Below are 23,306 nucleotides of genomic sequence, written 5' to 3' on the forward strand. Positions count from 1 at the left end.
AGATATAGATATAGATATAGATATAGATATAGATATAGATATAGATATAGATATATAGTGGGCCAGGCAATTGTAATCAGGTGGTCCTTCCTCTGCCTTGGAGTCTCTGGAGGGGCAAAAATGCAAAACCTCCTTTCTCTTCATCCCTACACTGTGGCTTTGTCAGGCGCAATGTGAAGCCAGCTCAAGGATTTCGTTACTTCTGCGTTCTTCATTGGACTGACCCAATTCACATGTCTCCTCTAGGCATGGTTGCTCTGAAGTGCGCAGAAGAGCTCCCATACCCCAAAACAGTTTTCCTATCCATTTCCATTCAGATACACAATCTACCCCTGCATTGCTTTATACATCTTTCTATTGTGAAAGGAGGAAAGAAGAGGCACTTCTTTTTAATTCACAAAATCATGCATGCACATGGATCTCCCAATTCAAGTAACCCATTAGGAAAAAGTTTTCAGGTCTGCAATGATCAGCTACAGAAAGGAGAATGTGAGATGGGACTTGGAGAAACAACCCTTGCCAACCTGGTGCCCTCCATAAGTTTTGGACAACAGCTTTCATGTGTTGGCTGGAGCTGGTGGGAGTTGTAGACCAAAACACTTGAAGGGCACCAGGTTGCCAAAGGCTGATGAGAAGCATCATCTACACTGATGGCACACATTATGCAACCCATGTCTTTAAAATTTAACTGCAGCATCTGTTTAGCTCCTTGTGATAAAGAAAGGGCGATCTATGATCTTACTACACCTCACAACTTTCCCACATCGCCTCCTCACCAAGATCCCATGAATTTTACCCCAATGATTTTTAAAGGAAAGTTTCTGGCAAGTTGATTGGTCCCCAACTTAAATCTTCTCCCTTCATTTAAATGAAACGCAACAAACATTATGAACACATGCAAATGAAATTAATGTATGCATTCCTTAAGACTAACCTGGTCCAGAATCAGAGGAGGTGCAGCAACAGAAATCAATGGGAGAATTCTAATGCTGCCCATCCATGATGAGAAATCATTTCATAAACATTTGGAGTGTGCATATAAAGGTCAGCTGTAGAGATGTGAAAACACAAATGGCTGCCAACAAATAAGGATACTTACATTCGGGTTGTGTGGCCACCTTGATGGGCTGAGAGCTTTCTCCTGGCCCCCATTCGTTGTACGCGACCACTCGGAAGGTGTAGGTCTCTTCTGGTTTCAGATTCCCCACGGTAAGCTGGAGCATCCCAGGCTGTGATGTGTTCAGAGCCCGCTCCCTAACCAGAAACAGCAGCACAAGGGGGTGGGGGTACGTCAGGATGAAATACTTCCAGTCACATATTTCTAGTTGGATTCACAGAAGTGCTCGATAATGTGAAAACGATGAGGCAGTGCTGCAGAATAAGCAGCAAACAGCTTAATGAATATAATGTTGTTTCGAAGAAACTGTGGATGGCCGGTTGCTGTTTTTTTATTTTACTTACCCATTCTGCAATGTACCGTATTTTTCGCTCCATAAGGCGCACCTGACCATAAGGCACACCTACTTTTTTTGGGGGGGGGGAATTCAAGAAAAAAAAATGCGGTTCTTGGGGGCTTTTGCAGGAGGTGGGCGAAGTGAGAGAGCCTCGCTCTGTCCCTTCCCCCACCTCCCGCAAAAGCCAGGGATAGCCACAGAGGCTTCGCGGGCTACCCCAGAGCTGCTTTACCCAAAGACCTGCTCTTTGGGGAAAGCCACCGCCAGCCCCAAAGAGCAGGTCAGGAGCAGTGGAAAGGCTGCACACAGCCTTCCTGCTGCTCCCAGAGCTTGTCGGGGCTGGCGAGGGAAGCCCGGGTCCCCCCCCCCCCAGCCCCAGGGACCATACATTCGCTCCATAAGACGCACAGACATTTCCCCTTAGATTTTAAGAGGAAAAAAGTGCATCTTATGGAGCAAAAAACACGGTAAGTCATACTGGGGAGAACAAGCATGGCCAGAGGAGAGGTTCAGAGCCAGGCAGAGAGGCTCAGAGGGTCACATTCATCCCATTGTCCTGAGGTTGCCTATCCTAGATTTAAAATAAGCCTCTCCAGCTGCAAACAGTGGCTGGCAAGCCCATCCATCTCAATAGCCTTCTGACTTTGTTTTGTTTTTTTTAATGAATATTTATTGGCGTTTTCAAAAAGCATATACAAAACAAAAAGCAAAAATTAAACAAAAATTAACAAAATACATACAAAATACAAAACAATTAAAAACACATAAAGTTTCAATTACTTATTTTCTTTTACCTTATTTCTCAGACCTCCTCACACCTCCCCTTCTAGTATTCCCATTTAAAAATTATCAGCACAGCAAATCCTTAACATATATCTCCACTTTAGTTTAATAATTTAATCTAACATAATATTATTTTACTTTCCTTCTTTCTTCCATTTCTTCCATTTTATCTTTGCAAACCTTATTTTTATTTAATTTAAATCCCAATTTTAACTTGTCTAAATTTACACATAAATACTTATACCTCATTAATTAATCTTAAACCTTTTTCCTAAAGTCGATCAAAATTTCCCTTCCACGATTTTCCCAATTTCCATACAAATAACCAAATAAAAAATAAAAACAAAGCAAATTATATTTATATACCCTTTGGATTCCCAAACTCCACCCACCCTTGTCCTGGTTTCAGTCCCCAACAAATAACCATCATTCTCTATGTACTATTTAGCCTGGAGATCTCATGTCCGAGGCTTTTAAATCTCTCTCAGTTCCTCTCTGCCGGTGTTTTTGATAGTCCTTAATATTAAACCCCAAATCTCGGAGAGGCTGCAATAGCCTTCTGACTTTGATCTACCTGCATTCCTCTTCCTGGACTAGATCCTGAACATGCCTGGAGAGGCTTCTTTTAAATTAGAATAAATAGCTAACCTCTATCTTTTCATCTGCAAGTTGAGTCAACCCACCCACTCCCCCGAAATTTCTTACAAATTTGCCCACCTAGCAAGAAAAGAACAACATAGATTTCCTCACTACTAAGTCAGACCATTAGCTGATATTGTCTCCTCTGACTTGCAGCTGCTCTCAGGAGTGATTTTCAGTGATGAAGGAGTTAACCCTTTCCCCACATGTTCCTTCAGTGGATATTGTTGGTTAAAAACAAAGAGCCCCAAGGAAATAAGGATTTAATATTCTTTCATGTAATAGACCACCGATTACTGGCCTGGGACTAGCTCATCTTTCATTTTGGGTGGGGAGAAATTGGTAATTTTCTTTGTTCACCCCCATCTTTCAAGACCTTTCTTTAGTGTGCTGTTTGAGGGCTTTTATGGCATAAACAACATTAAATAAGAAATGTAGCATAGCAAAAAGATCAAATGTTTCAAATTTGCCTGAGGAGAGAAAGGGTAATGGTCTCAGAGCTCTAGCCATCACAGAGTATTAAATAACAGATCCAGATGGGCATCTTCAAAAGCAAAGGGGGTGAGTTTTCAATACTAATTCTCCTAATCCACAACCCTCTTTGCTCAGCACAGTTCCCATGGATCTGAAACAGGAAAACTCCAAATCTGATGTTAATAAAGCACCAAATCAAAACAAAACTGGCTTCATTTCTTTGACCATTATCCTATGTGTGTGTTTCCTGTGGCTGATTAGCTGCTCTCCCTGTGCAAAGGTCAGAGGGGGCAGGGTTTCTGTTGAGGCAGGTGATTAGCTGTGGGAGGAGCTTATCAGAGCTTGCAGGGCAGCAGCTGAAGAAGGAGCAAAAAAGGTTTTCTTGTGTGTGTGTTTCCTGTGGCTGATTAGCTGCTCTCCCTGTGCAAAGGTCAGAGGGGGCAGGGTTTCTGTTGAGGCAGGTGATTAGCTGTGGGAGGAGCTTATCAGAGCTTGCAGGGCAGCGGCACGCGCCTAGTGGCGCGCGCAGTTTGATCCATCTCCTAGTTTGATCTATCTCCCCAAACGTTTGTTGGGGGAGACCTAGTGTTTTTTTGGGGGGGGAGTTATTTGTCCTGTCTGCACACTTCTTATGATGGAGGACCGCTGTAGCCACCCCCAACGACACGTTCTCAAGATGGAGAGTGAGGGAACAGCTGCAGTCGCCTGCGGTTCCTGCACAATGTTAGCCATCTTGCCAAAGGTTGCAGGCAGCTTTACCTGCAGCAATTGCATGCTGATTGCCCTCTTAAAAGACAAAGTCCAGCAACTGGAGGAACGTGTAGCTACGCTCCAAAGAATTAGAGAGCTGGAGCTCTTCTTGGAAGCAACAGAGCGCACCGTCTCCACCAAGGAGGAGACAGGGGACTCCCCTGAGAAGGAGGCTAGTTCACCAACACAGGAGCCAGATATATGGAGAAACGTGACTCAAAGAAGTAGGAAGCCCAGGGTTCGCTCTGATTGTTTAGAAATACACAATCGCTTTGAGGCCCTCTCCCCTAGCATGGAAGATGAAGAGCAGACTCCATTTGAGGATCTCTCCCTCATTACAGTCGATCAGGTATATGAAGACGAGCAGCAAAGTCAGTCCTCAGGGAATGTGCAGGCGACCTTGGAACGGACAGCTCACGGAAGAACCCCGACCAAACCTAAGAGGTGGCGTGTAGTGGTGATAGGGGATTCCCTACTGAGGGGAACAGAAGCAGTGATCTGTGGGCCTGACAAGATGTCTCGGGAAGTGTGCTGTCTCCCCGGGGCTAAGATCCAAGATGTAACTGAACGACTGCAAGGAATCATAAAACCCACTGACAAATACCCCTTCCTCTTGGTTCATGTGGGAACCAATGACACTGCAAGCAATAGCCTCCAGAAGATCAAAAGAGACTATGAGGCTCTGGGCAGGAAATTGAAGCAATTAAATGCACAAATTGTCATCTCATCTGTCCTCCCAGTTGAACGACATGGCCCAGGGAGAGAGAGAAAAATAGTGGAAGTGAACAGCTGGCTTCGCAAATGGTGTAAACAGGAACGGTTTGGATTCTTAGATCACGGACTGCAGTTTCTTGAAGATGGACTTCTGGCAAGCGATGGGCTGCACCTCACAACTGTTGGGAGGAATGTTCCTCTTCTATTCCTTCCTTTCTGGAGGATCTAATGGTCAACCTGAGTAGGCAGAGTCAGTCTAGAACTTGAAGTTATTTCACTGAGAAACTGCCACCTGCAGTTCAAATGTTGACCACCTAGGAAAGCTGCACACAGATCCAACTGGTCACAGAATCAGTAGTGACTGCAGGTGTTATCTAGTCCAACCTGCTGCAATGCATGAATCTTTTGCCCAGCTCCTTCTGGCATTCTTCTTTGGGTAGAGCATACTATGGTATAGACTTAATGGGAGTTACTGTGCCGCAGAAGAGGAAAATGCAATAGTTAGCCTTTGAGAACCTTTCAGAATTCTGGCGACACACACGAACAGGGGTTTTAGTATAAAAATTAATAACGAAGCTATATTTGAAAACAAGACAGCATCTAGGAGCTCTTGAGAAGCAATTCATTAAAACACACACAGAGAGAATTGCTCTGAAATGCTGAAATGTAAAATAAAAGGTAGTTTCAAATATGACTCATTTACTTACAAAACATGGAACCCTCCCAGGGTAATTTGCTGAAATGAACGTAGAGTGACTTATAAGTGCATTGGGGTGTCAAAAATGTAATTGCAGCATTTTTGCACACTTGGTAGGTGGGCAGCCAATACTTCTACAATCTATTAAACACCTAATTAGTTGCTTCAAGGTGGAAGAATCATGATAATGTCTCTGACTGCACAGTACTTAATACTATGAAAACGGACCAAAGGTTGGCCAAGGTCCTTTCTCACCTGTTGCTTCAGACTACCTTGACAAAAATTAATAACAATAAAAGTAAGTAAATTACTATAAAATCAAAGAAGTGTAGGGCTGGAAAAGACCCCAAGGGTCATCTAAGCAGGAATAATAGCCATTATGGGATTTCCCTGAGCACTTTGGCTCTCCAAATGTTGCAGCTCCCATCAGACCCAGCAAGTATGGTCAGTGGCCAGGCATGATGGGAGTTGTAGCTCAACATCATCTGGAGGGTGAAAGATTCCCAACATCTGCCATAGGGAGATTAACCCTGATGCACACACAACCTAAGGCACACTGGCTTCTACAAGGGCAGGAAATGTGAACATGTGACCTATGTAACCTCTCCGTAAAAAGGGGGTGGGGGTGGAGAGACAATTGGTACTAAAAAATGGTTATTTCCATGATTCACTTATATACATGCATACCTACTTCAAATTACGTACATGAAAGGTTGGAGAGGGATTTCATCTTTGGCAAACTGCTCCCTGAAATGCCTTTTCTGACACCCCATTAAATGCAACAGCAGATGGTTGGGGTTGAGACGAGCTGTGTGGGGAGGAGCTTGGGTGAGTTCTGAGGAGAAGGGGAGGGGTTGGCATGAGCTGTGAGGGGAGGAGCTTGGGTGAGCTGTGAAGAGAAGGGGAGGGGTTTGGCATGAGCTGTGAGGGGAGGGGCTTGGGTGAGCTGTGAGGGGAGGAGCTTGGGTGAGTTGTGAGTATGGGAGGGGCTTGGGTGAACTGTTATGGGAGGGGCTTGGGTGAGTTGTGAGGAGTAGGGGAGGGGTTTGGCATGAGCTGGGAGGGGAGGGGCTTGGGTAAGCTGTGAGAAGGGGAGGGGCTTGAAATGAACTGGGAGGGAAGGGGATTTGGGCAGGCTGGGAGGGGAAGGGCATTGTCTGGGCAGTGAGGGAACAGGTGAGGTTTGTGTGCCGTGTAAAGGGAGGAGGGGTTGGCTATGCGTGGCAACTCTGTAATCAAGTCAGTAAGCATTTGCCTTTGCTTTTCCAATTCCTTCCTTTTCTATATTTTTAAGACCTTTGCTGTCCCCTTGATTTTGTGGTCTTCTTACTACCTCAGTCAAAATTTTACTAGAAACTCCTTATAGCAGGGACCTGCTCTTTGAGGTGATATATTACCCTGTTAAGTAACACAAATGGACAGTCCTAGGGTTTAGTCTACTTCAGGTCTGTCCCATTTCTGCATTGATCTGCAATGGACAAAAATTGCATTCAAATAGTATTTAAATACACATTTTTGAATGTAGTTTCTCTCACAGTATGGATTTCTAAGCCTACTTTTAAAAGCATCTTGAGACGTTTTGAATGGAAAAACCCATCACAACATTTGGAGGAGTGTGAAATCTGACTGTTGGCTCTGGGTTCTCACCAACCAGCAAGCAGGTGCAGATCAGGGTCCATTCATATCAGAATTCCAAAAGATAAAAATTCCTCAAGCATGCCTAAATAGCCCCTGTGATTCATGCTACTGTACATATAGCAAAGAGGAAGCTGAGGGTTTGTTTCACTATGCATTCAATTGCTATCTTGCAGAACAGGCTTGTAGTAAACATCTTTCCCCATTGTCCTAAAGGTCACAGTCATTGGTCAATTTACAGGAAATGTATTACCTATTCACCAGTGCAGATAATAGGGTGATGGAACAAAGAGTTGATATGTTTGTAATGGCTACAGTGAATCCAACACCAGTTGGATTCATGTGGCTTATTTGCTCTTTGGGCACAGTAACTTGTATCCACCAAAAGTCTATTTTGCCAAAGAAGGACAGAACTTTTTTTATGTATGCGACAACAGCAGCAAGAATACTTATTGCAAAGTATTGGAAGACACAAGATTTACCCACTCTGGAAGAATGGCAAATGAAGGTGATAGACTATATGGGACTAGCAGAAATGACTGGCAGAATCCGAGACCAGGGAAAAGAGTCGGCGGATGAAGACTGGAAGAAATTTAAAGACTATTTGCAGAAATATTACAAAATTAATGAATGTTAGAATGATGTTGGACAGAGATTAAGTGGTTACCAGCTGTAATGTAAAGGTTGAGCAATAAGTTATAATAAGTTATAAATAAGTTATAATAAGGATTTGTTGAGTTAAGAATTCGAATTGGAATACAAAAGGGGGAGGTGAGAGGAGGTCTGGGAAACAAGGTAATGGAAATAGGTAATGGAATATAATATTTGTTTTAATTGTTTTTAATTTTGTATTTTTGTATTTTTGTTACTTTTTGTGTATTTTTTGTTTTTTTGTTTTTTGTATTAATTTGGAAACTCTAATAAATATCTATTAAAAAAAAACAAAACCACAAAAGTCTATTTTGCAATCTTGGAGACAATTGCGAAAGAACCAGCATAGTGGTTAGAGTAGAGGGCGATGACCTGGGAGACCAGGGTTCAAAACCCCACTCAGTCAAGAAACTCACTAGGTAATTTTGGGCCAGTCAGTCTCCAAGCCCAGAACAGATTTTCAGCAAGTCCAGAAATGTCTATTCTGATTTGTGGGACCTTTTTCGTGTGAATCATGTACTCTATCACCAAGCTACAGTCTTCCTTCCACCTAGCACAGCAATAAAAAAGCAGACTTTAAAGGAAAGCGCACCCACCATTTACATCTGCTAAGCTTCTCAACTGAGAAGCATCTGGGAAATCTTTGAGGAATCTCAGGATGCCCCAGAACATCTAATTCAGCTTTCCCCAACCAGGTGCCCTACAGATGTTGTGGACTACAAAACAGCTGCGCTGGTGGGTCTGATTGAGAGTTGTAGTCCAAAACAGACTGGCAAAGGCTGGTCAAACCTTTGAGTGTGATGTCACAGGACGGTTACAATATAAGGACATGCATTAGCTGAAGATGTGCTGCAGAACGGTTCTATATGCAGTTCTGGCATTACGAGAACTGTCAATTGTCAAGCAAAATTACTGTTATTCTCCAACACCAGGAATCGTTCAGGACTGCGGAGTTACAGTAATTTGTCTGACAATTTCTGTGCATGCCTCAGGTTAATGTCAGATCTGCTGTTATTGTAAAGAGAAAAATAGCTCTTTTGTAAAAATAATGTATAAACAATAAATGACTCAGTGTTCTACCCGAGCACTTAAAGGAAACTACATTTATTTTGTTCACACATTGGAAGCCTAAAAGTTCACAGGACCGGAGGCAGTTCTCGCCACAATGGAAGTTTTAAAATGGGTTTTCTTTTTCTTTCTTTTTAAAATTAAAAGTGGCATTTTAAGCCCAGTGCCATCCCACCGGCAAAAATAGATGATATTCTTTACAGTAGCAGACTTGGTAAGGGGCAAACACTATTTTTCAATGGGCCTCTATCTTCTGTTTCATGACAGTCACTACCTATGTGTGTGTGTGTGTATGTGCACATGTGTGCAAAGCAAGGGTATGCATGAGCAAATTGACACAACTTGTTGCTAGAGGCAGAACTAGATGTTATGCTTGACACAGGGATCTTAGTGGCGCCTTTTTTATGATGATTTCCCCCCAAACTAAAAAACTTGCTGTACTAGAAGCTCTGTTGCAAGCCAAACCAGAACTTGTTTCACCTCTTATGGGGGAGTCTGTTCCATAAATTTCCAAATTTGTTGATTCTCCAAATCATTGCCTTCTCATTGCTTCCCCAGTCCTAGACTTTCTGCTTCCCATCTGCTTCCTTTGTTTGTAGCGCTGAGAGGGAACAAAGGGTGGCATCCTCGCCCCTGCCGCTTTTGACATCTGGCATGCTGCTACAGCTGCAAGCCACACACTAGGGACACTGCGTGTTCCTAACCAGCACTGTTTGACAGGCAGGGAGGAACTGTCTTCCCTGCAGCCAGTTGAGGCTTACTGTTAGGATGACATCAACAAGTTGGAATTGCATAGTCTGAAGGGTCCTGACTCCCATCTATTCCAACCTGATGCCGGTGCAGAACAACTGTTGCTAGAGGACCTCTACATGCTTATCCAGGCTCTGCTTAATACCACCCAACAATGAGGAGGCCACCACCTTCTGAGGCAATCTGTTCCACTGGTGTGCATCCCTATATCCCCATGGGACTGTGGAAGCCCTTTGCAATGTATTTTGTTAGTCTGGAGAAGGAGGATAACAGGGAGGGTGTTGCCTGATGCCCAAAAGTTAAGAAATACCTATTTGTTTTCCTGGGCATTTGTGTGACATGAATGCCTGGCTTTTAGCGCCTATTAGGTGTTCATTTTTGTGTTGGATGGATGGTGGATTTTTTTTTCTTTTTCATGTTTCTGGGTAATGTTTCTAAAATAAAGACCGCAGTATATCTGTATAGTTTTAATTGTTATTTGATTGTATTGTGGTGCAGCTGAGAGCTCCAGATTTGGCTGAGTGTCCCAATCAAACACTTAAAGAGAAAGGCAGAATGAGGGGAGCTTTTAAAGTATTTAATTTGAATGCTTGAAATCCCAAGGGGCAAGCTGATGGGGGGGGGGGGGCAAGTGACAAACATCTCTTATGCATTTTAGAGCCTCAACATCCAACCTGCTTTACTTGCATGTTGTTAACATATGCAACCATGCTAAAAACAAGACTTTCTACCTCCTCTTGCAATGCTTCAGAGTGAAGGTAATATCTGACTGCTCAGCTCCAGTTTACCAAAGATGTCAACAACATTTCTAATCCTCCCATTTAGGCTGCGCTGCATCTTCCTGTTTCTATGGTACAGCAATTTCAAGGACCCACAAATAACACCATCTTGCCTCCAGGACCAGTTCCAGAAATGCCAACTTTAATTAACATGTAGTTGTTGAGAGAAAATACATGCATTTCACACTTTGATGACAAAAAAAGCAAAGCAAAATAAAAACCACTTTGGGCATTGTGTACTTTCCAAAGGTTTTGCTGAGGAAAAGAAACTTCAGAGCCCCCACTCCATTGATAAGGGGATAAATGTAATAGCAAGAGTAACTGAGATATAGAGAAATATGACTACATAGCAATGATTAGCTATCATCACAACAACTTTGTGAAGTAGGCTAGGCTGAGAGAAAGTGACTGGCTCAAGGGCAGGCAGTGAGCTTCATGGCTGAATAGGGGTTTGAACACAAGCTCTAATCCAGCACTCTAACTGCATATGATGATGCATGATGAAAACATTAATACCTACTCTGAAAGCTATCCTGCAAAATTACGCAGTTAAAAAGCTGGGGTTTAGGAGTCCGCGACCAGAAGGAGGAGGAATACCAGGAGGAATGGAAGAAATTTAAGGACTATTTAGCTAAATATGTTAAGGTAACTTAAATAGAATTACTTGCAAGTATCAGATTGGCCTAGGATTTAAATATGTGCTGTTATAGAACAATATGTTTAAAGCTAAAATGAAAAGAAAGAAAGAGGTTAATTGATTAAGTAAATTTTAGGTGAAATTAGTTTTGTAAAACTGCTACAATGGCATATATGGAAATTCAGCCAGGGGGATTTGAGGAAGTCACCAATTTTTTTTAACAAAAATTGAATTATTACAGTTAGGATTTATGTTTTCTTGTTTGTTTGTTTTTCTTTTTGATGTTTTCTTTTATATGTTTGTCATAAATTTGGAAAACCAATTAGAAAAATTGGAAAAAAGCTGGGGTTTAGGTACAATTAAATAACAAAACACCAGTACTCAAAACTGGAGCCTCTTATTTCAACACTGGGGAGGGATACGGTTGCTGTACTAAAGTAGGCACAAATACTAGAGCTAAAAGTTGCAGGGAACATCAAGGAATGTGCAGGGGAAGGGCAAGCTGAATAGTTCAAGCGAGAAAAGGAGAGGATGCAGAAATGAATGAGAAAGAAGTTGATGGCATCGGAGAGGTGCACGATGACTTGGGGGGAATCGTAGATTAAGGTATACCTCTACCCCCACGGTAGACGCTCCCAGTGCGGGTGGCGCTGTGGGTTAAACCACAGAGCCTAGGACTTGCCGTCAGAAGGTCAGCGGTTCGAATCCCCACTATGGGGTGAGCTCCCGTTGCTTTGTCCCTGCTCCTGCCAACCTAGCAGTTTGAAAGCACATCCAAGTGGAAGTAGATAAATAGATACTGCTCCGGCGGGAAGGTAAACGGCATTTCCGTGCACTGCTCTGGTTCGCCAGAAGCGGCTTAGTCATGCTGGCCACATGACCCAGAAGCTGTATGCCGGCTCCCTCGGCCAGTAAAGCGAGATGAGCGCCGCAACCCCAGAGTCGGCCACGACTGGACCTAATGGTCAGGGGTCCCCTTTACCCTTTACCTACCCCCGCCACCACCCTCCATTTCTTACTGTGCCACTGTCATAGTGCTACATCACAACTGTGGAAGTGCAGTGACATACAACCAAACATGTGTAACTACTTTTCCTACAGCCACACACCCTAGCATCATCCCACCATTATTTCCTTCCTTCCCCATCTTACAGAAAGTTATGACTAACTCCAGTCAGTGAGTTTCCAGCATGGAAATAAATTTGAAAACAGGAAACAAGATGGCGGAGGAGTTACTCTTGATTTAACTGGGGGTCAAAAGTTATATCCTACACACGACCCGAATGATCTCCAGCCGGCATTTGACCTCTCCACTATCTTTCCGGCCTCCGTCACCAATCTGCAAGCTCCCATTTCCTCCCACCAGCAAGCACCAGAATCCCATCACTGTCAGCCACATACACCCCACCACTACCATTTCCCCACAGCCAGTCACCCAAATGCTGGCATCTGAACTGCCACCTTCAGCCATCATACATTTCCTACCTCAACCATCTTCCACTATCTTCCACTATCCAATCACAGCAGCGCAAGTGCCAAACCCCGCCTCCACCCCATAACTACAGGCCTCAAAGACTGTCAATCCTTTCCTCCCTTTCCTTTCTCCCCTCTCAAATGCGGAGGAAGGAGCATCACGTGGCGCCACATCTAAAAAGCAGCCAAAAATAAAAATCTATTCTTCAAGGGGGGGGGGGGGGAATGCCAGGCACTCATGCTCTTAAAATCACCTTAAGGATGCCATCATTTCAACAGGAGACAAAGTGGAAAGTGAGGCAGAGCTACAGATGAGCTCCTTCTGTATTCAGTTGCATCAGTTGGTTCTTCTAATGTTGTAATCCAGGGATGTCCAACAGGTCAACTGCGATCAACAGGTTGACCTCCGGTTGTTAGAAGTTGATCGCAGTTGATCACAGGCTCATTTCATCCACGGGTGAAAAGGAGCATTCGGCTCCACCCCCTCCCTCTTTCCTTTATCCATGAATGATTTCAAGAAGGGAAGACGGAGTTTCTGCTGGCAGGTTGACTTATTGTTTATAGACTTTTGTTGTTGCCCTCCCAAAAGCAGCAAAAGTATTTGCTGTGTCCCCCTAAGAAAAGCTTCACAAGTTTTGACTTACCCATGTCAAAAAAAGTTCAGCAGGTTTGACTTGCTCCCCCTAAAAAAACCTTGACAATTTAGACTTGCCTCCCTACAAAAAGTCCAACAACTTTGACCTGCACCCCTAAAAAAGGTCAACAACTTAAACTTGGCTCTGTAAAAAAAAGCTCAGCAACTTTGACCTGCACCCCTAAAAAATGGGGAGATCACTTCCAGTTTTTAATTTTGTGAGTAGATTGCAGTCTCTTGGGAGTTGGACGTCCTTGTTGTAATCAATAACTATTGTAACCCATAAAATAAGTGTCTTCATTAGCAGAAATGGTGTGATTCAGTTGGGAGTATGGGGAACAATATTGCTGCTGGGCTGGCTTACTAATTATGATGATTATACATGGGTTTCATAGTTTGTGTGGCCATCTGTCATGAATGCTTTAGTTGAGATTCCTGCATTGCAGTGGGTGGGCTAGATGCCCCTTGGGATCCAACTTTACAATTATATTATTTCCTGGGGTTTGGTGGTACAGGTCTGGGTGTTTTTCTGCAGGAATCTACAAGTGAAAGGTCATCTGTGGGACAAGGTGTGGTTTATTTGTAGTTCGTTGAATGACCCATGGCTATGTTCAAACCAGGCTAATATCTCCTCTTACGCTGGTTCAATAAAAGAACTTTACAATGAATTATCACTCTTACTCCCCATGATACTATATTGATACTAGCATGTATTTGCTTTGTTTTGAGGAGGCTTAAGTCTTTTTATTAAGGCAATACTTTTAGAAGACTTCTGAAAGCAGCCCTGTTTAGGGAAGTTTTAAATGTTTGATGTTTTATCGTGTTTTTAATATTCTGTTGGGAATCGCCCAAAGTGGCTTGGGAAACCCAGTCAGATGAGCAGGGTTTAAATAATACATCACTATCATCATCATCAGTATGCTATCTACTTGAATATTTGACTAGCAGGTTGGGCGATCTGATTCAGTATAAAGCTGTTTGATATGTTCATGATTAGGAAAAGCAAAAAAAATCTCGCAACACTATGAAGATCTTAATTTGTGCAGGTCGCAGAATTTAGATCCTTCTAGGAGCAGAATTCTTCAGCATACACAGGCATAAGCTACACATGCTATCCAAGTTGGCGTCCAGCATTGTGACCTACCTGTTGATGCTTTCTCTGGAGAAGTAGACTGCATATGTCTGAATGTTCCCTTTTGCCTCCGCAGGTGGGCGCCAGCTGAGACGGACAAATCGACTGGAGACCAAAACAGGGACCACATCTCGGGGAGCAGAGGGGAGGATACTGGAACTTGGGATAGCTAAAGAAGGGGAAGGAGAGGAATCCGTCAGAGAGGTTGGTGGTGCAGGGGTTTTGGGGCTAGTGGGAAGAATTGTAGTAGGCACAACTAACATTTTTGAAAACAAAAGGACCAAGTGGATCAGGTGTGATTCAGATGAATGGAGGAACAAAAAGAGAAAAGAAGAAGAGAACTGATAGTAAAACCACTCTTTAAAATTCAGTTCCTTTCTTTTATAAATAATAATAAAAAGAACATCAAGAAGACATAATTTTGTAACAGAAACAGCAAACACCTTAGCATCCCCAACTTAAGGGTGTCGTCGTAAGGAGGGAGTCCCACTAAATTCAATGGGGCTCTCTCTCTCAGGTAAGTGGGGCTAGGATTACAGTTTAAACTACCCCCTTTTTCACGGAGCTCACATTCCTACAGAGAGTTAAGCAAAATTATTAATTGGGTTCAGTAACACTGGCTGCACACACATTACTGGCTTAAAACACAACTAGATTGCTCTTTTTCTCAATTAGGATCATAGCTAGTTTGGGGGAAGATGCATCAAAATACAGTATTTCATAAGAAACAACAGGATGGATATGGACTGCAACATGCTCACATGTGTACACTGCGCCCCAAACCAGGGGTGGGAATGCACTGCATGCCAAGTAAGCAGGAGTGTGTACACAACCTCTGTGCTGGATTTTGACCAGAATCTAAGATCAGGGACATTGTTAGGAGGTAGCTCAAGGGGTCTGAGGCAAGGGTCTTTTGCAGTGGGCCATTGATCTTCCAATTTCCCCACTTTCTTTAAATAAAACAAAATCTTACTTTATTTAGGCTTATAGGGCAGCTGTGTACACTGGAATGCACAGTGCTGATGGGATCTCAGTCACCCACTGTCAGGGACTCAGCGGGAGCGCAGGGAGGAGAGGAGATGGAAAGCGAGGGGGAGCAATCCGAGGGCAGCGTAGGAGAATATGACAGCAGCCCGATAGATTCCATGAGCCTCTCCAGCGAATCGGAAGATTCACAGAAGGGGGCGCCGATGGGCAGGGCAAGGGGCGACCCAAGGGGGACACCCCAGAAGCAAGGGGCCAGCGGGGACTCCCAGAGCAGCAGTTGCAAATCAGGACCAGCTTCCCCACCAGAGCGTAGTGGGGGGGAGGAGTCCCAGGTGTCAGAGCCCACATATGCACCACCAGCGAGAGAAGATGAGTCAGGGTGGACCACGCCTCCATCGGAGAGCGAGGGAACGGTCAAGAGGAAAGTTGCAGGCTGGGCGCGCGCGCCAAGTTCAAAGGTACAGGCGAGCGGCACAGAAGGTAGCCCGGATAGGGAACCAGGTCCTAAAGCCCGCCGGAAGGAGGGGCAAGAATCGTCAGGGTCAGCGTCAGAGGAGTCCAGGAAGGATGAGACCCTAGCGGGCAGGAGGGCCCAGAGGAGAAAGGAATTTAGGAAGAGGTGGAGCAAAGCGAGAGTCTTAAACTGGTGTGGAGGGGGAGGAGACTCAGACAGGACTTCGCCGGTCTAAGGTCGGGACGTAGAGCTGCACGCTGCGGCTTTAAAATGGAGACTGAATCTCAATAAAGACTTTTGTACATAACTACAGCCTAGCGTTGGTCCTCTGTGAGCTGGGACCTGGAGGCAGCTCTGACACCCACCATTTTGATTTCCCAATGACAACTATGGATTTAAATCTGCATGTGCAAACATTATGCAAATTTGTGCCATGGGCTTGTGCCTTAAGTGTCTAGAAACATCTGTTTTCAATAGACTGTCTTCTGCAACACACAATGATACACGTGGAATACCATGGGTATAAGGCCCAAATACTGGATTCCTGAGAAAACTAGGATTATTAGGGATACAAACCTAGAAATTTCTCAGGTCATCCTCAGGTCTCCCTGATGCCACCATTAATAATGAATATGTCAAAGGCCCAATGAAGGTAGTCGTTGCAATTTTGTACAACCATGAACTTGTACCAGCAAGCCACAGAATATAAGCATAACACAATACGGAATGCAACCACAATGCAAAGAGACAAGAATTAAAATCAGAACTTGCAAACAAATGATTAAGACATTAGAAAGTTTAAATTGAGAATCAGTCTTAAGGTACCAGATGAAGGATTTTTGTACAGCTGCACCAAATGTGCAGACACTAAAGACCTGGACACCCTCAACTTCACAGGGGATGGATAGTTCAGAAAATGAGGGGATGAGGATTCAACAGAAGCATTCAACAACGCATCCCCTGCTGACACAATCACACAGGCAGAGGTTACTCTCTGATGTTAAAGAACTACAAGAGACTTGCCAAAGGTCAGAGGTGGGGAAGCTTTTGTGTCCCAATGGCTACATTCTTGGAGAAGCTTTTGGAGGCCACACACCAATGGTGGGCAAAGCAAGGTGCAAACCTGGGAGGAACAGTGGATGTGACAGAATGCTACACTGCAGCCATAGAACATCAAAAGTCTTCTATGCACAGACATATCTATCCAGGCAACCAATAGGTACCATCACTGTTCAAGGACACATTCCAACCTAATAAAAGCACTTCAGCAAGGCTTCTGAGGGGTATAGTCCCAAGAGCCACACTGAAAGGTCTTAAGGGCCACATTTGTTCCCCATTTCTGAGGTTCCCCATCCCTGCCATAGGTGATCAAATCTACTGCTACAAAAATTTCAATCATTGCTCTGGCAGGGCATACTGATACCTGACCTATGTGGGGTCTTCCCAGACTTGGGTTGGCTGTGCCACAAGGGCAGGCAGTTGAGGAGCTGACCTTTTAAATGTTCCTACAGTGCCCTGGAGTGATACTACATTAGACAGTGTGGGAATGTGAAAATGGTGGATGGATGCAAGCTCATCTTCTACAGATCGCAGCAATGCTGCTGTTACTGCTTCTCATCATAACCAATAAACTAGCCAGCTTGGAGGGTCTACCAGTGTCAAAGGTGGCCCTCTTGCCGTACGTTAGTGGCAGAGCATCTCTTTTGCATGCAGAAGTTTCCAGATTCAATCATTGGCATTTTCACGTATTGCTGGGCTTGGGAAAGAGCTCTGTTTGGAAACCTGGAGAGCTGCTGCCAGTCTGGACCAATGGTCTGACTCAGTATAAGGCAGCTTTCTGTGTTCCTACTGTGCAAGGGCACTTTGCCAGCAGGGATCCCACATCTCATGCTGATGTTGGTGTAAATCCAGTTTCCTTTGGATTCAAAATCCAGCCTACAGTCTTGGGGATGCCCTTTCTGATGTATACCTGAGCAACAGCTAAATCAACTCAAGCAAACTGCATCAGTCGCAATGTGATGCCTTGCTTAACTCACCAACCAGCCAACAACACGCTTTACTATGCAGCTGTCTGCATGTATTGAAATAAGTCCACTGAGCTCAGTCGAGCTTATTACCAGGTAAGCTTGTGAAAGATTGCAGCCTTAAATAAAAGGATTTAAACTGGCTCTTTTGGAATCAGGCTGAAATTCTATTGGCTGTTCTAAGCGCTCCAGATATCAGTAATGAACCTGAGTTCAGAAGCCATTTCATGCATCTCCACCCCCTACCCTCTTGCAATTCTGCAAACAGTGATGTGCTTACAACATAACATTTTTTGTTATTGCTGGTGAAGGGAAAGCCCATACCTCTTTCACCTTTGCAAGCTGCTAGCAGGATGGCAGTGAATAGTAAACATGCAAAAAGAGACAAGTACAGCAACAGCCTTTTTTTTTTAATATTTCTCAATAGGTCCCTTCTAAATCAATGAAAGTTTTTACAAGCATGCTCAGTCATTTCATTCCTTTTCCTTTTTTTCTAATCCAGGGATATTTGCCTTTCACAATAGATTGTACTAATCTGCAGACAATGGGCACTCCCTTAACGCTTTGTCCTTGCACAGTCATTTAAACATGTGCCAGAATACTTTTGCCCAGGAATTAATGGCTGAACAAGGTGGAAATGAATCTAACAGCCAGGTCCATTACTGTTAATTATCTCTACAGCCATTTCCAATGTGCAAAGCACTTTACAGCTTACAGCTCATTTATCCTCACAGGGATCTTGCAAGACTTGCCCAAGCCCACCTTTGTCAGTCAACAAAGATCGAAACCAGAGTCGCTCCATTTCTGTACTCAGGCTTAGGATACTAGACTTGTGCCAAATATTTCTCCTGAATCCCACCCCCACAACCATTCTCCATCAATTAATGAGAAAAAAATGCATCTGAAGATTAACAAAAGAGGCAAAATGACGGGGTCATTTGCCTCATTTTTTAAGTGCTGAAGGAGGAATTTGTGAAATGTTCTTTTGTTCAATCTACAAATCATCTGGCATGGAGGGGGAAGGGAGACATGGAAATTGCCAGTTATCAACCACTGAGATGAGTTCCATGGCTGGTGCTATTTGCAGATTTAGAGGCAAGTCTCAGGATGCCCTTTTGCCTCAGTCTTAATCAAACCCTGAAAGAGTCCTGGAAATGGTACTCTGGCGAAGGAGCGAAGGATGAGTTTGGGCATGGGTGGAACATAGGAAGCTGCCTTGCATTGGGGTTAGACCATGAAGCCCTGAAGCCCTGGATAGTCATTGACAATCAATACAGGCAACAGATGGACCAGTGGGCAGACTCAGTTCAAAGTGGCTCCCTACATCGCTTTCTGCTGCTCCAGAGGGATTGCCAGAAGGGACATTAGGAAGAACGTTCAGTGAAAGCTGTTTAATAATTTGGACTCCCTCGGAAGATGGTGAGCTTTCTTTCACTGGAGTATTTTAAGTGGTGGTTGGGTGGTCATCTGTCAGCAATTCTTTAGCTGTGATTCATGTATTGCAGTGGGTCGGGTGAGATGACTATGGGGGCCCCATCCAACTCTCTACAATTCTATGATTCCTATGCTCTGAAGTTCATTGACCATTCCAGGACCATTCCAGGACAGCCAGAGGTAGATAACTGATTATTTCTGTTTTGTTTTGTTTTGCTTTGCTTTGTTTTGTTTACAAACCCAGAAAGCGCAGAAGAGCAAAGTTGAGCCATTCTGACTCGGATTAGATCTCTTGACTGATCTAATCTGCCAGTACAAGAACAGAACAGCCAGCAGCAAGTATACAAACACACAATGGCAGCAGAGAAGAGCTTTTCATCAGGTCATAATAGGGGCATCGCCTCCTCTCATAAAGCCTGTTATTAGAGGCTAAAGGGACCTATATATTCCTAATAACTCATTAGTGCTGCTAAGAGAGCTTTGTAATAACGGACATCTGGCCTTTTGCTCAGAGACCCAAGCACACAACCTATCAAGATGATACTTAAATGAGGCCAGCAATTTCCCCTATGGACATTTATCTACATCTCATCGACATAGTGTGACTGCTAAGAAAAAGCAATGGAGTTGGTGGAAAGATAAAGAACTTCTCTTAAACATCATCCTCAGCTATTGGATCAGGGCCTGCTTGCATGAGCATTTATTGGGGTGGGGGGCTAGGTGGTAAGCGTCCATGCCAGGGCATCCATAAGAAAAAAGGGAGCTGCTTTCTCACACCACAACATGAAAGTAAAGTAAGTACGTTGTCCATGGAGAAGAGAATGGGTGACCCAGAGAGAAAGGAGTCCCCATATATTTAAAGCACTATGATACCGCTTTAAACAGTTGTAGGTTCCCCCAAAGTATTATGAGAGTTACAATTTGTTAAGGGTACTGAGAGTTAGGAAACCGTTCTTCCCCTTCCTGCTCCAATGCAAAGTTTCCTGGGGATGGGGAGAGACTTAAACCACTCTGGAAACTAGTTCAGAGAGCACCCTTAACAAACTACAGCTACCATAATTCTTTGCGGGAAGCCATGACTATTTAAAGTAGTACCATAGGGCTTTAAATGTATGGTTGCTCCAGCCATACAAGTTGCTGGGAGTCACAAGTGTAGGCAAACTGTTGCTACACTCAAGTCTCACTTACAGGCTTCCTATAAGCAGCAGAAATACAATACAGCTCCAGGAAGCTTGGTTGGGTTAAGACAACCCACCTGTTCCATGCTTTGCTTTTGGTCCCACAAAGCTCTAAGTTATGCCTTTACTTGTTCTTGAGTGCCTTTGAGAAGAACATGGAGTCTTAAGATCTTGAACTACCCCCAGGAAGCTAAGACACTGCAACAAGTCTCAGAATGGAAGAAGCTTCTTGGGCAGGCTGGTATGGATGGAAAAATAAACTGGAACAGCTATATTAGTCTGGATGAATGTGAATAGCATTAGCTATTAGAGAAACTGCAGTTCCTCTCCCGCCAACACTACCACCCAGTCTCCTGACTAGAACCTCTTGCGCAGGCTTCCTCAAACTCAACCCTCCAGATGTTTTGAGACTACAATTCCCATCATCCCTGACCACTGGTCCTGCTAGCTAGGAATCATGGGAGTTGTGGGCCAAAAACATCTGGAGGGCCAAGTTTGAGGAAGCCTGCTCTTGAGGTTATTAATAGCATGCATTTGGAAGCAAATGGGATGAATAAAAACTGACTCTTCCTGAAATAAAAATTGTCCAGTCCAAAAATATGGTTGAAAAGCCTTACTTCAAAACTTAATTCTAAAACAAACTTAAAACAAGTTACATTCAGATAGATGCATAATATCATATGCTGATCCCAGCACAGGCAAAATATCTTAGAATATCTTCAATCCAGAGCTAAACAACCTACTTTAGCCTTCGGCTGTTTTCCTGGAGAGAGATTAGCAACAACCTTTCTCTTCAGTGGCTTCAGAATAAAGAACTAACACCGAAAATGGAAATTTACGGATTAGCACATGCATAGATCTGTAATTGTATCCTTTTCATATGGTTTAAGTTAAACAGCTTGCAAGTGAGGCACAGTCCTGTTGGCATCTGTCTGTCTCAAGAGACAATGGATGCAGCCCTACTGAATCATTAACTGTTAAGCTCTCTGCAACTCTTGTTTAGCTTCAATGGAAATTTCCATGCCATGCTACACAGTATACATGCAGACACATACAGAGTTATTTTCTATTTCAATGTACAATTAAACAATTATACTTAAAAATCCCAGCCATCTGTGCCAAGCTAACATGGGAATGTTATGGAAGACAATCCTGTACAGCTCAAACCTCCACCAATTTCCTGGATCAAGGAGCAAAAACTCAGGTCCTGGCTCCTATTTCAGCCTGAGGTGGGCTCTTGCATACCTATGGACCACAGAGAGCCTGAAGAAGCCTAGACATTTCAGCAAGGACATTTGATGCATGTCACAAAAGAAGTGCACACAGGTAATGCCCGGAGTTCAGCCTGATGCAAGATAACAACCTTATCTCTCTGTCTTTGAATGTAGCATTCAGTGATCACAACACCTGCTGGGGAATCTCAGCCATTGCATTTGATATGTTCTGCTTGCAAAAGGCAACTTTTCCATGTCTGATGGGAGGAAACGGGATGTATTTTTTTTTCATCATAAGCATTTTTGCTGGATTCCATTAGCAAATTGCTGCTGATACAAGTGCACAACAGCAGGAGGGGTGGCAGGTGAGGATACAGAATTGCTGGCAGAGCTGAGCTGAGCTGAGGATGCTCAAAAGAGCATCTGGCCACCCTGTCTCTGGCTTGAGCCCCAAGCTAATGGTCTCTCGCTTTCATGAGCACAGACAAATTAAAAGGGAATGGAGGGAACTGCCAATGCTACAAACCAATTAGCTTTGTACAAACTGTGCGCGATCAAAGTGCCTACTAACAACATGCATATCCGAGAATATATGAACTTACGCAGCGTAAGCCTGCAAAAAATCCACAGATCTCCTCCTCCCAACCTCACAGCATCCATTCTGTTAGTTTTGGCATGCACCATCTGAAGAAACGGAGCGAGTCTAAACTTAGAAGCCCAAACAAAGCCCTCTGCCAGCTCCAGTGCACCAAGACCTTTTCACATCTGCCTTATGTCAAATCAGATCATCCTAGCCCATCTAGTCCAGCTCTGACCACTCAGGATGCTTACAGCTCTCTCCTAGATTAGGTGTCTCCCTGCCCTCAGCTTTCCCTGTAACCAGAGATCTTTACCACTGAATATGCCAGGGACTAAACCTGGGATTTTGTGTATGCAAAGTGCGCGCTTTGCCACCGACTCATCAGTCTTCCCTTCACAAAATCAATAACCATTTAGTGCAGTGTAATGTCCTGATTAGACATGCAAGCAGGGAAGTTCCCGGTTTGAATATCAGCCACAAACTCACTTGGCAAGCCAGCACAGGCTCAGCCACATGACAATTCTGGTGATTGCATGCATGTCACACTGATTGTTTTGCAGCATGTTGCACTTGTGCTCAGGTTAAACTTTCTCTCTCTTCTCTTGAAAAGGATCATTTAAGGAGCTTCCAAACAGTTGTTGTCTTCAGGTGTGATTCAGTTACATACTGGCATACTCAGGTCATGCGCCGGAAGCTGATTTGGAGGTCTTGTGCAACAAACCAGCTTTCACAAAAGTTTGGACTTTTTGCAATAAGGAAAGTAATGGGGAACTGCACTGCAAAGTGACAAATAGTAACTGCTTAATGTAACGTCATCTAACCTCCTCATTAACAAATCAGGGTGAATTCTCAACAAGCAGGTAACCTGGAAGGTCAATTCAGACACACTGTCACCTCTGCTCCTGGGCAATGTTGGTGGGTCTGGAGTGAGGTGATGAGGCCAGTCAATGTGCAATGGTCCTTTCAAACCAGTGGCCTGTTCGAGTGGAGGATCTTCCATGTGGTTAGTGTGCTGGTGTGCTGGATCTTCCATGTGGTCAGTGTGCTGGTGTGCTGGATCTTCCATGTGGTCAGTGTACTGGTGAATACCAATTAATATTTAAGCCCCACATCAGTGGGGAACTACAAAGGAAACACAGCTGACCGCCTGAATTCAAAAAGTGCA

General features: G+C 43.9%; 1 protein-coding gene across 3 annotated transcripts in view; it reads right to left on the reverse strand.

Moving 5' to 3' along the window:
- The window catches only part of DCC (DCC netrin 1 receptor), a gene marked incomplete at its 5' end in the record, with an annotated part of 954,207 nt that overhangs the window by 253,549 nt on the left and 677,352 nt on the right, over nucleotides 1-23,306 (reverse strand). For all 3 annotated transcript variants that reach the window (XM_079994683.1, XM_079994682.1, XM_079994684.1), the window contains 2 exons: nucleotides 1,100-1,254; nucleotides 14,283-14,439. In XM_079994683.1, the coding sequence (XP_079850809.1) occupies nucleotides 1,100-1,254; nucleotides 14,283-14,439 (312 nt within the window). The remainder of the gene's footprint in view (nucleotides 1-1,099; nucleotides 1,255-14,282; nucleotides 14,440-23,306) is intronic.

This window comes from Podarcis cretensis, assembly GCF_951804945.1.
Source record: "Podarcis cretensis genome assembly, chromosome: 11".
NCBI classification, from domain to species: Eukaryota; Metazoa; Chordata; class Lepidosauria; order Squamata; family Lacertidae; genus Podarcis; species Podarcis cretensis.